Genomic DNA, 17,517 nt, shown 5'->3' on the forward strand with positions numbered 1-17,517 from the left:
GTAGTGATTAATATTGGCTGTTGAATAGTTTTTAGCTTGCCTGTCATCAGTCTGCGTCCTGAATTAGCATAATCCTGCATCTGAAATGAAATGTTGTACTTCCAAGGTACGTTCTCCAAAACCCATGCTGAATAGGTGTCTACGATCTCTGTGCATTTGTTGATAGCAGAGTCCTTGCCGAAGAGAAGGGTTGCACACTTGGACAGCAGAAAGCTTTACAAGTCAGATGGAATATATTAGGAGCTGTGGGTTGTAATGTGGGGAAATAGACAAGGGACTAAAAAGTTGCAGGCTGCCTCCGGATGGTTAACAACGCTAAAAGCAGAGACATGGAGTGCATAAAGAGATATCGATTTTACATTGGCATTATTAATTTAGGAGAATACGCAGAATAGCGACTCACACAACGTCATCAGGGTCTTGGGATATTTATATTGTATAATTTCCGATTTTTCTTTGGTTCGATCCAATCTTGCAGTAAGTTGAGATAGGTCATTAGAGTAAAGTTTTTAAAGTAGACATTTATGCAATTTCTTTAAAGTAATGTAGGAAGAATTTGAACTTATGATAGCAATGTTGGAAAACTAAACCATGGGAGCACTCCTGAGAAATCTTCCTTTAAAGTTCTTATTCGAGTGTAGTTTCCTGAAAGAGATTGTTGACACTTAATAATCAGTAATAGCCTCCAAGAGGACCTATTTCCTAGCTAGATATTCTGCCGTCCACACTATACAAGCCAGCTTGAATATATGTCTAAATTCTGTTGGATGGAATTTAGGTTTAGCTAGGAAAGTAGTTCTATGTTCTGATATTCTACCAGACACTACCGAGCTGCAAAATTGAGGGTTGATTTTAAAGGATCTGTGAGGATTCTGGGGATACTAATTAGTTAGTTGACCAATAGGGTTTTTCTGTAATCATTTTTTGCAATGGAACGTGATTGCACTACTGTTTCAACTTCTTTGTTGAAATAATGGATGTAGCTTCAAATGTACTAAGTCTTCACAAATTGCGCACAGACTTTTTGGGAATGAAATTAAATTATGCTGACAGCCATATATTCTAATAGGTCTGTTCACAAGATCACCATTCTGAGTGGGTCACAATTTGACCTACCTCATCAGTATTCATGAGGTAGGTCGCAATTTACGAATCAATGCACTCCGATAGGATGCCATCACAGGGATGATGGACTGCAGGAAAAATAGACAAACAATTGCTGCAATCGCATTTAAATAAAGTATATTGTTTTTTAATGCAAATTGCAGACCCAAATACAGCATAAGGTATGCAGGAAAACTTTACATGGCTTGGCTTCGCAAACTTTAGTGAAATAGTGTAGTCATTTCCGGTGGATGTCTGAAATTATTCTATACCGGTTAGGTAGGGAATAGACTAACCGGTTAAGAATGTTTGATGAAATATTATTTGGGACCATGATTTACATATTATCTGCTGAATTGTTTGTAATAATCATATGCTATACTCAGGGCCACTGGAATTATGCAGCAGGAGAGGGCCAAATTATGCAGCTGGGTTGAGTAAATTATGCGGCAAGAAAAGGCAAATTATGTAGCATAATGCAGCACATTTTGCAATAGTATTACTTCTGTATGTCATCATTTTTAAACTTGGTAACACTCTCTGGACATTGGTTACACCTCATTAGTACCAGTTTAACATCCAAATATAGCAATAAGCAACAGAAAAGTGTGCTGTCCAGTTTTGCAAAAGGCCTTCCACTGGACAGCAACACATGTCATCACAGTGTTGTAACTTTTGAACTGTTTGAGCTAGAAACAAATGTTGTATGTTAAAATTTGTAGATTAAGCTGCAGATGATGGATCATGTAGCAAATGAGGCGAATCTATGAATATGCGAAAATCGCAGCAGCCGCACTATCGCATAATTCCAGTGGCCTAGGCTATACTCACATAGATAAGCACTGCATAAAAAAAAAATCTAAAATACCAATCATTGAGTGTGCATATTGATTTGGGGTACAAGGGCGGGGCTCTATTGTACATTACCTGCAGATAAGAGATTTCTTGAAAGGATTGTCTTAACTCCTAAAACTCCTCGTTAAACAGACGATAAGGGTGTATTTCAGCCTTCTCCAATGAGTAGCTTGTGAGCTATTAGTAGCTCTCCACCTACCGGTAAGTAGCTCTCTTTTTGTGCAGCCCAGCATCCTGCCTAATGCACTGATGGTTATCCCTGTTGATAATCGTGCATGGGGTGGCCACTACTGTAATCTTGTCTGGTGTGGTCACTGTTGCCACACTAATAATATTAGTAGCCCTGGATGATTTTCTTTGAACATAAGTAGGTTTTGTTACAGGAAAGGTTGGAGACTGCTGGTGTATTTCCAGGATCTATTGAGTGTTACCCCAAGAAAATTGGGGCAAACACAACACTACCTTTCTTTATCAGGAAATTACAGACTTCAAATTATGACAATACGTGTAGCCTGGCAGGTCTGGTAATCTGACTCTGTGGTTGTCTGCACTTTGCAGTGGCTCCTAGTCCTATTTAAAATGACAGGCCAACTTAATATTCCATGTGGAAACTAAGGGGATCATTAGGATGGTGGAAAGACCGCCACCGCCAGCCATGCGGTCGCGGTCCTTCCGTACGCCGACAGCGAGTTTCCCCCCAACAAATTAGGATGGGGGAATCTCACCGCGACTGTGGCGGTCGCAAAGACTGTCCGCCACAAAACCGCTAAAGGCAATCCTCAGAATTTCCTGGCGCAGCGGTATTCACCAGTAAAATGGCGGCGGTGCCTAGCAGGCACCGTCCGCCAAATTAAGATGATGGCTGGAGACAGCCTTTCCATGGCGGGGATTGTGTTTGGGGGCCCGTTGCCGTCCCCCCTTGTGTTAGGAGAGAGGCAAGGGTGCACTTGGGGGGGTACCCATGGTACCCCTTCACATTTCACAACACTACGTGGCAGGCTCCATCTGGTGCCTGCCACGTAGTGCGGTGAAATGCGCAACATGGCATATTGACATCGCGCCGGGTGCTGCTTGAAGCAGCACCCAACGCAGTGTTCAACTTCAGAATGCGTCCGCCATGGTGGCGGTCGCATCCTGATTTGTGGTGCAGGACCGCCGCATGTATGGCGCACGGTCCCGGTTTACACCAGGATGGCGGACGGACTCCTGTCCGTCCGCCATCCTAATGAGCCCCTAAGTTTGTATACTAAGTGGACAGTGTTCCACATGGAAAACCTTTTTAAAATGTTTAGTTTAATTCAGAGTAGCTGTGTCTAAATAACAGAAATGCATAGAGTTAACACCAGGTTGTTTAGAATACAACTGAGTCCTATTTCATATTTCATTTTAATCTTTAAGGGATCTGGACACACTCAACATCTCAATCAATTGACAAAGCTGTATTCATTTTGCTATGGGCGAGGTATGACCTATGTTTACAAAATCATCTGTTACTGCATTTATACACATGTTGATATGTTTACCTAACATTTGATGATGAAATAAATCTCAAGAGTTGCTATTGTATGGCCAGGGATCTAGATTAAGGAAGAGTGGGAGACTAGATGTCAAAGAGCGATGACGGCCTCCTTCTGCACTACATATAGGCAGAATACCTTCAAGGTTCTCACCAAATGGTATCTAAATGCAGTTAGTCTCAAGGCCATGTTTGGGGAAACTGATATGGGCTGGAGGGTTTGTGAGTTGAGGGGCACAATGGCACACATTTGGTGTTCTTGTCCACATGCCCAATACCTCCTGGGTGGCCTTGTTAAATCTCATTAAAGACATCACAGAAATGTAAAATTTCATAGCTATTGTGAAGGGTAGATTTCAATTCTATTAAGGACACGCAGACAAACATTATACTTCCTCTGAACTTTGTTTTTATTAATCAAAACGAACAGTAGCCCTCAACAGACTAATAATGTAGTACATTTCCCATGAAGCATAGAGGAAAACATGTTGTCCATAGCAATCTTGGTCTGAAAGACCTGGGAGCATCCAATGTTCCTAGTAATCCTCTGTGCCATGAATTGAACCAAACCTTCCAGTACTAGTTGATTGTATTCCCTTTCCCTTTTCAAATTGAACAGAATGTTCTGAAGGCAGATTAGACAGGTTAGTAAATCCCAAGAAAGTTAAAAAAGAACTGGGAACCAAATTTGTGATTTCTCACCACCTGTGCTGCAACTCGTGCAATCATGGCAAAGGAAGGCAAGGTGGAGTTGGTCCATAGCTGCAGAAAAACATCTATCGCTGTTGCATCCGCGTTTGATTTCCAACTGTAGTATTCCAGAAGTTGCATAACGAGTCTGGAGGCAAACAGATCTGTGTGACAAGGACCCCAGACTCCCATAAGTGACCAGAACACTCAAATGTGTAGTTGCCAAGTGTTGGCATCCAAGAAGTGTCTGATTGCCAGTCCAGTGTTCTGTTCAGAGACCCCAGAAAGTGTTCTGTTGTGACTGCCACTTAATTGTCCATGCAGATGTGCCAAAAGTCCTTCGTCATCTCAGAGAGAAGGCTGTAGAGGGTGCCCCTCAGATGGTTTATGAATTAGACCGTCAAGATATTGTCCATTCTGAGGAGGACACAACACTTTGACCATCCCTTTGTCCAACATTTGATAACAAGCTATCCCGCCAGTAACTCCAGGCAGTGTATATGTAAGCCCAATTTCTCTTCTGACTGTTGTCCTCATGTGGACCAATCTCCACATCCAGTTGCAAAGCCAGACCTACCGTCATCCAATTTTATGATCAGATCTGGTGATGACCAGACAATTGCTCTGATGTTCCAGACTTGCATTTGTGGAAGCCAACATTGGATTTCTTCCCTAGCTCAACTAGATTTGGATAATTGAAAACTCTTCTGAGGTGAGCTGCCTTCGGGCGCTGCAGTCTGTAGCAGACTTGGAAATATGGCCTGGATGGAAGAGGCCAAGAGCCCCACTATTCAGGCTAACTGCCTTAGCAATAACCTGTCGCAGTTCCTTTTGGATATTCACCTTTTTTGAAGTCGGAAATTTGAGGTTGGTGAGACCGAATCCACCACAAACAAAGCTACAGAACTTGAATGCTACCTGCTGGGCAGCGAGAGGAACCACGGCCTCCGTAAAAATTCAATACACGCCCGCAAGCGCGGCCTGACAGGAGAAACACCCTGAGAAGATGCATGAGTTGTCATGAATAACTGCACCAATCATATGTCGTCATAGAAAAGGCATGCAGTAGAATCCCTCAAGGAAGAGGAGGTCCTTAAGATCATAGCATCACTGAAACCTTCTTCGCAATTTAATGACCCAATCCCCTATGCAATTGTAAAGTGCCTTTGTCAACTTTTCTTCCCACTCTGGACAAAGATCGTTAGCTCAAGGCACAATACCTGAATGCTTAAAGACGGTGCAGGTGACACCGCTCCTGAAAAAAACAGATAAATACCTACTACATCTAAATAATTCTTGAGCGGTGTCAAATAACCCCTTCCTTGCAAGGCTGTTGGAAAAATGTGAACACAACTAGCTCTGCCAGCACATTGAGTGGTTAAAATTTCTCAACAAGTTCCACTCTGGATCCAGACTAGGACACGGTACTGAAACAGCCATAGTAGACATCATGATCGACACACTCAAAATCCTTGATCAAAACTCATCCTGCTTAACCTCTCTTCGGCATTTGACATGGTCAGTCATAGTAGCCTCTTAGATCTCCTTGAATGCAGGATGGAGCTGTAGGGAAACGTACAAACATTTTCAGCCAAATCTTTCACAATGTATCAAATTAAGTGGCTCACTGTCTGACACATTCGATTGGGTGTCCCACAAGGATCTATCATCTCCCCCACACTCTAACCTATACATGAAACCGCTGACAGAGAGCCTCAAGCAACCAAACCTTGGATACCACATGTGTGCAAATGACACCCAGTTTATTTAAAGATCTCGTCCCCGTAGGATATTACCTGACTCAACAACACTTTATTGAAAACCCACACCTGGTTGTTGAGAAATCACTTTCCATCAAAACTGAATTCCTACTTATCTCCCACCCCAAAGTTTCTCCCACCCATACTGGAATGGATCAAACACCTAGATGCTCTCAACTTCAAACCTATCATCATCAAGTCAATGAAATCCCTGGGAATAACCCAGGACAAAAAACGTGACATGCAAGAGCACATCAACTGTACAGTGTTCCAACTAAACCTCAAGAATGTAAAATTGTTCATCCACCGCCACACTTCAAAATCACAGTTCAGTCCCTAGCTATATCCAGACTGGACTATGGCTGTGGGACCCTAATGGTATTACCAAAATTACAAACAACAACAATCTAGGCGACCCTAAATGCCGCTGCAAGATTGATTATAGGAACAAGACGTTTCAACAATATCACACCTTCTTTCAAGTATCTCCACTGGCTCCCATTTGATGCCAGAATCAACCTGACGATAGCGTGATTGACGTACAGTCATGCACTATGACTCACCAATGTACTTTAGTCAAAAACTCACGCTCTGAGGAGGCAGCCGCTGCCTATGGACCGCTGACAACCTGCTGCTTGAACGGTTCACTGACGCACATCGACCTCAAAAATATAGATGTAAAAAATATTGAGATAAAAATATAGGGGCATATGCATCGTTGTGTGCAAGTGCAATTCCATAATTGCGATTATGAAGGAATCGCAAATATGGATTTTTAGCGATTCCTACATATTCCTTAATTGCGAATTGCAAATTGCGATTCACAATTAAGGAATAGCTTCCCAGTCATTCCCATGGGCCTAGAGGCCCATAGGAATGAATGGGAACTGCTTGCGCAATTTGCAACACCCTGATGCACCCCTGAAATTAGCATGTGACCACATGGGACTTTCAAGAATGCACTTTTGTGCATTGTTCAAAGTTTCACAAATTACCATCAACATTTAATTGATGGTAATTTGCGATTCCTATTTCCGAAATCATAATTTTTATTTTCCTCATGCATTACATTTCGGGAATTGCAAATTTTGCGATTACTTAAATTGTAATTTTGCATTTGGGTTGATGCATCCCAAATGCAAAAATACAGGTCGCGACCGGTATTTAGAATGATGCATTTGCCCCATAGAATGCAAATATATCGACTCCCTATACTTAAACAGGTAAGTACAAAAATATTGAGAAAAAAAATATCGGTGTCAAAAATATTGTTGTGCAAAATATCAATTTTTATATATATAAAATAAAATAGTAAATTTAAAATAATAAATAAATTTGCTTTAATATAAATTTTAGCAAATATAACAAATACACTTAATTAAACACACATACTTAATATATATATTTTTAATTTAAAACAATTAATAAACTATTCATTTAAATTTATTTTATAGTTTTAAAAATATAACATCACAAAAATATATATATATATATCTATCCACACACACACACACACACACATATATATATATATATATATATATATATATATATATATATGAGCCCAACACCGACTTACAGAAGAGCTGACGTGTGGTCACGTGCCTTCAGTTCGACACCGCAAATCCCAGAATGCACTAAATATTCAATCTGTAAGGTGCATTGATAGTTCATTTTTTATAGCTTAAACGGCGTAACTGTCCCCCAATGCGTTTAGTGGTACTTTTCAAGTGGTGTTGCCAAAGAGAGGATTACCTCTCTCATCTCCCTTTCTCCATCTAATGCCGCCACATTGCTCTGTAAATCCCTTTGTGCTGGCGTTTATTAGAGAGCGGATCATGCCCCCTCGATTTCATATTTACCCAAGGACTCCATTTGGGGGGGCCCCCAATCCTGCAGGGCGGGCTCAAAACCAGGAATGGAGAGCCTGGAGACTTGCGTTTTTGGCACGAGAATGAATGAGCCCAACACCGACTTACAGAGGAGCTGACTTTATTTGTCTGCATCACGGGTCAAAGAAATACTCAATATATCCTTAAGCGTTTCGGCTTTGTCTTGATCACAGGTGAGTGCTTTGTAGTCTCCATGGGGTCACGTGCCTTCAGTTCGACACCGCAAATCCCAGAATGTACTAAATATTCTATCTGTAAGGTGCATTGATAGTTCATTTTTTATAGTTTGAAGGGCGTAACTGATATCTAATGTCACGTAAATTATATCAACTTTCAACAAACCTTCTGTTGTAGACTTTGCGTCCGTGCTGCGCTATGATATAGGCTATGGAATGAGTTTTGGTTTTCTCTGGACAGGCCATTTGTTTTTGTTTTGATTTTTGTTTTTGCTGTTACTTGATAATGTATGTTTATGGAATGGGTTATTGTTTAGCCTGGGTCATGTTTGCGCTTTATAAAACTCTCTAAATAAATAGATGAACTTATAAAACAAAGACATTATAATGACTAAAACTTAAGGAAACACTTATCTTGATGAAGGAACAACAAAGAAAGAGGATGGGGCATAAGAGGAAGGGCATTCATACCAATGTGATGATTACGATTGATTGCTATGGCCTACATGTTTTCCCCTGTGCGTCATGGGAAACGTGGTACTTGGTTAGTCTGATGAGAAACTGCTGTTTTTTTAAATTAATATTTTTCACTTATATTAATTTAAAAAAACAGCCGTTCCTATTTTTTATAATACTTGCTTCTTGACACTGAATCGCTATCCCCCCTTACAACAGTGTTGCTTCTTCTGGGCTATCCGGGAGAAGGTAGGCTTCCAGTGCATTCTCCTATGTGGTAACTCATTGCACAGTTTATTTTAGTAAGTGGACCAACCCTAGCCCGTTGTTGGAAAAGGATAGCCTCCCATCTGCTGGGCCTATAGCATTCGAAGGTCTGACATATATCCACAATGGAGAAAGTGAGTGCATTATTGAGCAATTTCATACTAAATTTTTTTATTAAATGGAAGCCAAAGAAGACTTGTATAAAAACTCAGATTGGGGGTTGCAGAATGTCACAGCAAGTTCCTGATGTGATGAGAAAGAACTGGTACTACCAAATGCTTCGTTCCTCTGAACATGACTCCAGTTGCCTCCGGAAACATGTTGGACGCTCTGCCTCCCCATTAGTGCCCCCCCTACCCCCTTCTCTCCTTTAACCCCGCCTCCCAATTCTTCTTGTCCCATTTTATTGTAATAAACTAAGTCAGCGATGTTTTGTTCTGTTATGTGATTAAAACTTTTTAATATATTGTGTAAAAAGCAGTTGTTATCGTAGACCCCAAAAATACATAAATTGTGGTTTTGAATGAATTGAACAAATCCATAGCATGCAGCCTCGCTACAGTTTTGCCTGTTCTTTAGGTGAGTGGTAACGTGAAGTAAAAATAAGATAAAACACAAAAGACCATGATAAATTTACTGCTGTATGATAAAGTACCAGTCTATGCCTTGTTTAATTTGTAACCTTAAGTCTGTTTTCATCTATTTATGTTGGAGGTCAAGTGTAACCTGAAACTTAATAGTGCAGTGTTGGCATACTTGTGTTGCCTTACATGTTCATCCATGTTGAAATAGATTAACCATGAACCTAGATTTTAGTTTTTATGTTAGTCTTGAATACTTTATGAACATTGAAAAAATACCGATGCGTGAGGTTGTGAAGCTTTTTTGCAACCTTTTTCAAAGTTCTGGGGACAACTTTGCAAGTTTATCAAGTTGAATAGTTTTATCTTCCACCTTCGCTTGGAAATCTTGACTTTTATGATAAATTTCGTCACAAAAGGTAACATTGCAGAGATAAATTCTGCATACCTTAGCCATTGTGCATAGAAAAACTCTGCAAAGGTAAACATACAGAGAAGAAGACTGCATTGCTTTCGGTCAGAACTGGGTTGACTTTGAGTTACAATTGTGTAGCAATAGTCAAGAAAAACAGCAAACTGTGGAACTTTGATAATCTCTTGATCGGCAAAAATATTTTTGTAATATTTTAATAACGAAAAAATAAAATCTTTTCACACTACTGCAAAGTATCTACGCAGTTCTACATGATACTGTCTCCTCATTTAAATGAATATTTTAAAACTCACCTATTGAAAGCTTCGAAGGGCAGGCTTCCTTCTAGACATCACTAGTTAATGTGCGTCTGTTTTTTTAAATAATTTTGACAATTACTGAAAAATATTGACTTGTAATTGCGTGGACTTTATTTTTGCAGGTCTTTCTATGTTTTCAGAGAGTGTCAGCTGATATTCTTGGAATCAAACTAAACAAAGCAGAAATCGAACAATCACAGGTGATAATCTTGGCTTATGCAAAAATATCTTAAAAGTTTTACTTGTTCTTGTAATGTAAAGTAACTGAAACGTTGACCCCTCCATACCCCATGCAAATTATACTTTTGCATTCTCTCGCCGTATTTGCATATACATTTTTCTTTGAATTAGATGCATATTTTGGATATTTAATAATTAATATATCAAAGTAATTTATAAAAACATGCAATGTAAACAAAAACATTATCATACACAAATAAACCCTAAAATTGAAAAAAAATTATCCGCTATAGCAGTATCCAATAACCAATGAACATGTATTTTTTTAGTCTAGACCCAGATTCTACTGAAATAAATATATAAACAGCATATTTGAATTGTGGAGTAATCCATCACGCCAGGGCACAGATGACACAATCATGGTAGCCTCTGTCACTGACATATTATTTTTTAAATGTATAACTTGTTCATGGACCTATAGATAAAACTGCCTGGCACATAATGAGCAATTTACATTATGGTACATACAGATTACCACTAAAAATACTAACCCAGCAACAGTGGGCGAAATCTGCCTGAAAACGGTCAGATGAGACCCAAAAGCTGTAGATGGTTTACTTAGCTTGGAGGGTGGTAGGTTTGGTTACAGTAAATAACGGTGATGGCCCATGAGATGCTGGCATAATGTACTAGTTTGTGCTGCAGAGTATGGAAAGTTCAATGTGAGCCCTGGGAGGCTGTTGGATTTCTTTGAATTATGAGTGTCTTGTCTGTGTGGTCTGTCTTTTTCCTGTCGTGCTTACTATACTGTGTAAATCATGGACAAAACTCTGATGTACAGGATGACCCTCTATGTGCTGGACCTGTGATCTATTGTGACTGTGAGTTGTTTAAGTGCATACGCCCTGGTCCTATTTAGGACAATTAAATAACTGAAAATAAAGTTTAGAAAAGAGCACTGCCTAAATAGCACCACGGATTCCCATGGTCTCAGGCTACGAACTGATCCTGATGTTACTAATCTGGTATACATCTGCCCACAGTATGTTTTGAGGGTCGAGGTGTCTTCAATTCATCATGGGCTGCTGCTAGGAAGGAGGGATCACCACTCCAATACAACCATAGCAGTGGACTTCGACACAGATGCTAGCACCTACAATTCTACCTGTCCTCCATTTTTTCAGGTAGGGGAAGTAGGAATTTGTCAAGCTGCAACTACTTATCACAACTGAGAGCTTAATTATCTCAAACATTAAACCCTCAACATTATACAGTAGACATAGATATGCATCATAGAATGATATGCTATGTTGTGCTTCCATCAGCACACCTTAGAGCAGTGTTCTTCAATCTGTGGGGCGCGCCCCCCAGGGGGGGCGCGCCACCATTCCAGGGGGGGCGCGCACTCCACAAGAAAATCTGATGGCTGATATTCGGCCGTAACGGAGGTTTTGAAAACAGCGGGATGGCAACCCTCACACCTTCAGCCCTTGATGAGCTGTTAAGAGGTGCTTGAAGGTGACTGAGAGGGAGGGGCTGCAGCTTCAGGCGCAGGGGCATCTATTCAGATGCAAACAGCCCTGAATGCGTCTCTGCAATTTAGAGGGGCCTCACACATTCCCTTTCTGCCCAGGGCCCCAAACATCCTAGAACCGGCCCTGATTACCCCGAGGCAGCAGTGGTTCTCTTCACAGAGCTTAATTACTGTCACTAAATTGGAAGCTAACATCGGTTCTGCAAACATGCCGTCTATAATTGGAATAAAATAAAGAAATGGCACAATCGCACCCACACTGATTAAACAAAGTATGGAGGACAATCAGTTAAATCAGTTATCTTGGAGTATCTCCTTTAAGTACTGTACATCACAGTGGGGTATGGCAAAACTAACATTTTGGAAAGAGAGCCTGTCTTCTCATTGTCTTGTCCAGGAGGGGGTGAGGAGCCCTACCCCTCCCTGGAATACTTGAAAACTGCATGCCCACCCCTGTGCCCACCCTGGTGGATCCTGTCCAAGTCCTGGAATGGCTCCTGCAGCGAGGGTGAAGTTCTTGATGGGCCTCTTCTCAAAAAGGCTCAGCTCAAAATTAATATGAAAATGTGGGCGAGTGAGTAAGTGAAGGGATGGGTGGATGGCTGGATGAATTAGTGAAAGGGTGAATGGATGAATGAAAGATTGAATAGATGGAGAATGCAAGAGGATGGATGGATTGATGAGTGAGTGGAAGGATGGATGAGAGAAAAGGTAAATAGCTGAATGTATGGGTGGAAGGGTAGCTGGATGGGTAAAAGGGTGGATGGATGAGTGAAAGGATGGATGAGTGAAAGGATGGATGAGTGAAAGGATGGATGAGTGAAAGGATGAGTGAAAGGATGGATGAGTGAAAAGGTGGATGATGAGTGAGTGGGTGGATGGATGAGTGAAATGTTGGATGGATTGATGAATTGATAAGTGCAAGGGTGAATGGATGGAAGGATGAGTGAAAGGGTGGATGTAAGGATGGATGAGTAAGTGAAAGGGAGGGTAGATGGACAAAAGGATGAATAGATGAGTGAAGGAGTGAAAGGATAGATGGATGAGAGAAAGGATAGATGAGTGATAGGGTCAATGGATGGATTAATGAGTGGATGAGTAGATGGATGGGTGGGTGGATGGATGGATGGAAGGAAGGATGGCTAAGTGAAAGGGTCGATGGAGAGGGAAAGGGAGGATGGATGGATGACTGAAAGGGTGGATGGGTGGAAGGATGAGTGACTGGGTGGATGGATGAGTAAGTGAAAGGGTGGCTGGATGGGTGAAAGGGTAAATGGCTGGATGGATGAGTGAATGGATGGGTAGAAGAGTGAATGGATGAGTGTACAGATGGATAGGGTGATAGGGTGAAAGGGTGGATGGATGGATGATGGATGAGTGAAAGGATGGATGAAGGAATGGTTGAGTGAAATGATAGATGGAAGGATACGTGATGGATAGGTTTGCAAATGGTTGAATATGTTTGGATTTGGCTGGGCTTACTTATATACTATGGCGTGACCTCCTCTGATGTGTCTGTAAAACGTACCTATTGTCCTGAAGTTTTGTCCTGAATTTTGACCTTCTGTCCTGAATTTGTGTCCTGAATTTTGACCCTTTGTCCTGAATTTTTACACTCACCGTTGGCAGTAGCAAAAATCCATCCACAGATTGACCGTCTCTGTGGTGAAAAACAGGAACACCCGTCACATTAATGTTGGTGGTGTTATTATCAATCTGTCATGTGTAAAACAAAGCATCCTAGTAAAAACAATTTGCACACATTTTATCTTGGAACATTTTGTTTGTTTTGAGCTGTGTAATAAGCCTGTCATTAACCACACCCACTCACAAATCTACAGTTCACTAAACTCCCATTGCGTTGAACATTATTTGCCAGATATGGCCCGGGATATGCGGGTGGCAGTCAATTATGTAGTGTACAAGATTCCAGAAATTTCTGTCAGGTGGTGGGGGGGCCCGACATTTCAAAAAATTCAGTTGGGGGGGCTCAACCTACAAAAGTTTGAAGACCTCTGCCTTAGAGGGAACATCGCACACACATCCAACAAACTCGAGCTATATCACTTTAGTGGATATGAGCTTATTCTCAAACACACACATACCTAATCAGATACTTATTAACATGCTACAGTACTCAATACACAGAATGCTAAACAAATGACTGGCACAGCATCAATATATCAATTAGTTCAGTTTTACACATTGCAGAATGACAATATTCGTGTAACGCACCATTTCTGAAACAGAATGCAGAATGGTGGAACATTGATCATGCACTCATCAATGTCCACATATGCAAATATGCACTTACCTGGTTATCACATTACTCAACAGCACATGCTTCTGCAAGCTGCCTAATGCACACATGCATATCCACCAGGCAACAGAGATATGTAACTAACAAGAAAATATCTAAACAACAATGGGTACAGCTCTCCGTCATCATACTTCATACCCACAACTCACTAAGGGCCTGGTTTAAAGTTTGGCGGATGGGTTACTCCATCACAAATGTGATAGCTATCGAATTCATCTTTATACAGGTGCATTATATCCTATGAAACGTGCAATAAGGTGGATGAGAGAGTTTTCATGTTTGTGATGGACTAATCCGTCCCCCAAACTCTGAACTACAAACCCATCCGCCAAAGACACATTGCTTCACCCTACATACAATGTATCTCAGCATATCTAATTATGCTCCAGACATCTGATGGAAAGTTGGAAAATTAATAGTTGGTCTACTGAAAGTGCTGTAATGCCATACTAATGGGGAATTTACAATATATAAATGCTAAACAATGGCATTCATTTCGAATTGTAGTTAAACATATCTTGTTACACAACTCCATGACAGACCCAAATGCAACGGGTTAGAGTGGCCTGCATTTAGACAGTTGCCTTACAAATGGCCTTGGAAGGCAGCCCTAAACTGGGAGAGGAAAGGCACAGCATTTTAGAAAAGCATATCTAGCCAAAGCTTGATTAGCAGTTCTCGGTCAACAACAGAGGTAAAAAATCCAGATGTTAAAAGTACAAAAGGCAGGAAATGTGCTTTGCAAATTATATTTCTGACATGGGCCCTGCTAGCTTTAGCCTGGTTAAAAAAATAACCAGTTTCATTGACGCTTTACTCACTTGGGTGGAAGAACCTTGGCAGTCTTCTACAATGAGTGTAAGCTAGCCAGTGTAAGGAAATCAACCACCTCAACATATTTGATTGGATTTATGAAACACCTCACGTTTGTGGTCCCGACCTGCATCTCCTCAGCTTCTTTAATCTCCAAACTACTACAAGAGCCTCCCTTTCATTTTTGGACCAATATCATTCTATCTGTAGCAAATGTCTGTCTAGGAATGTTACCAATCAGGCTTACCTATTCACATTAAACTGAAATAAAAGTAATTATATAGTGGCTGATTACGATGTCCTCCCGCCATCGTAGCCATGTTTGGGACCGCCCGCCAGACATGTGGTATTCCCACCACTGCGATTAGGATGCGCCCACCATACTGGCGGTTGCATCCAGGGTTGTTAACATTTTGGGCGGTGCTGCTGGCTGCAGCACCGTAGGCAATGTTAAAAGTGCTTGCACTGCATTTCCCTGCATTACGTGGCAGGCACCATGTGGTGCCTGCCACTTGGTGCATGAAAAGGCACAGGCGCGGTGCATCCGTTGGGGCGAGCCCCCCCGGCCGCAGCCCCCTCTCCGTCTTTGAACTTAAAACAGTTTACTTAAGTTCAAAGACACCGAGGGAGAACTGACAATCATGTCAGTCAGCATGACGTCAGACCGCCCACCCCCTTCAGAGTCTGAAGGGGGTGGGCGGTCCGGCGTCATGTTGACTGACATGATTGTCAGACTAGGGGCAACAGGCAGCAGCACAAGTGCGCATGAGTGGGGAAGGTGGGCAAATTTTTCCGCCGTGCCCACTCATGCGCACTAGTGTCTGCTCTGGCTGGCGCATGCCCATTAGGAGAGCGAGGGTTGAGCAAAGGTTCAAACCTCGGTCTCCTAATGGGCAGGCGGGTGAGTAGTAATCATGCTCTAAGCCAATCCTGGCGCTGCTGGCAGCGCCAGGATTGGCTGAGAGGGGTTGCCAATCAGTCCACTCCAGTCAGTGCCGTTCGTGAAGGCGGCAGAGACACGTAAGGCATAGGAGGTACAGAGCAGGCGAGGAGGGTAGATGAGGCACGCAGGGCTGAAGAGACCCGAAGAGCGGTGGGCAGAGGACGCACAGAGGGCAGAGAAAGATCAGAGAGTCGACGAGCACTGGGCAGACGGGACGCCTCCATCACACCGAGGAGTTTGAGTGGAGGATCTCGGGCCAAAGATGAAGTGCTGAGGGGTGAGGAGGAGGGAGACGAGGACGACGAGATTTGCAGCGCAGGGCAGCAGCACCCCGCCCCAGGAGCCGGCGCCTCCTGGGCATCCTCTGCGCACCAGAAGCAAGTGAGCTTTTTACCAGCCCATGGAGTCTGCCAGTCACAGTCTGCAGCTGCAAGCAACTCCTGGAGGTAAGGCTCTACCTGCTTGGGTCGCGTAGATAATGGTGAAAAGTGACTTGTGTGGTGTCTGCCGAGGCTGGCCTTGTGTTCCTGAGGAAGGTAGACCGCCTGTATTAACAGACTAGCTGCGACTTCATTTGCAGATTGTCTTCCACTGCCGAGCAACTGAGCGTAGGTAACTTCAATTCCAGTTTCCCTTACTCTTCTTTGCCTGTCTCCCTTTACCATTCTCGGTGTTTCTAAACCCTCTCTCGTCTGTCACCGCTTCCCCCCCTTCTCTCAGTGTCAGCATGCCCACCCCATGCCCTTTATTTGTAGATCATCCATTTTACCATCTGTCAGCATGTCACACCTCCCTCTCAGCTTGATACCGCTTTTTACTCCCCACTCTGTTTGTCACCCCACATCTACAACTCTCGGAGGTTGTGACCTCTATCCCTTTCTCAGCCTGGCAGGCACTAATTGCCTTTTTCTCCGTCCCATCCACACTCCCAGCATGTAATCTCTCCCCCTCTCTCAGCCTGCTGCACCTTGCACCCTCATTCTCGTCATATAAGAATCCCACCCCGCTTTCATTCATTCACCCACTAATTTCAGATAGTAACCTCTTCTCCCTGCCTGTATTATATCTCCTGCTTCGAGTGAACCCCCTCCCTCTACAGTACCCTCATCAGCCTGTCACACACTATATCCTTCTCTTTCTGACTGCGTCCACCTTAAACCCCCCTCTGCCTGTTGTCTTAGCTTGTCACCCCTTTGTCCCACTAGTCGTCCACTCTATTTTGCCCCTCCCATTTGTCTTTTACCCCACAATTTTTCAGTCCGCAAATCACTTTCCACTTCCCACATGAGTTTCTTTGTGGCAATAACGAGTTCCTTCGTGGCTATAACGCCTGGGCAGCACCCCACGTCTTAGCACACACAAGGTGCAGCGTGACGTGTAACAGAGCTGCGTTACGCAATAATTTGTGTTCGTGGTGCGGGAGGACAGGCGTGTACACACAACAAAGTGTCCTGTTACCTGATCCTTGCCTTGAATGCTTACTCGTGACCAACCTGTTGTTGGGATGCATTGCTTAACTCGTGGCCTGGCAGAGGTGGCAAGGATTATCTGTCACGATATATTACACCTCTTGCAGCAGGGGGCCAGGCCGTATACTACATTGCACGTCCCACAGACCTGGGTAGTGCATAGCTGTGGTGCTGGATTCGGTGCCATTTGTTCATGAACAGGAATCAAATGCATGTCTGGCAGATGCTG

At 42.6% G+C, this 17,517-nt stretch overlaps 1 protein-coding gene across 1 annotated transcript in view; it reads left to right on the forward strand.

The window, feature by feature from the left end:
• The window catches only part of RAB28 (RAB28, member RAS oncogene family), a 712,831-nt gene that overhangs the window by 624,811 nt on the left and 70,503 nt on the right, over positions 1 to 17,517 (forward strand). The window contains exon 6 of the mRNA XM_085642409.1: positions 10,152 to 10,229. Within this exon, the coding sequence (XP_085498535.1) occupies positions 10,152 to 10,229 (78 nt within the window). The remainder of the gene's footprint in view (positions 1 to 10,151; positions 10,230 to 17,517) is intronic.

This window comes from Triturus cristatus, chromosome 2_2 (genome assembly GCF_964204655.1).
Source record: "Triturus cristatus chromosome 2_2, aTriCri1.1, whole genome shotgun sequence".
Classification (NCBI taxonomy): domain Eukaryota; kingdom Metazoa; phylum Chordata; class Amphibia; order Caudata; family Salamandridae; genus Triturus; species Triturus cristatus.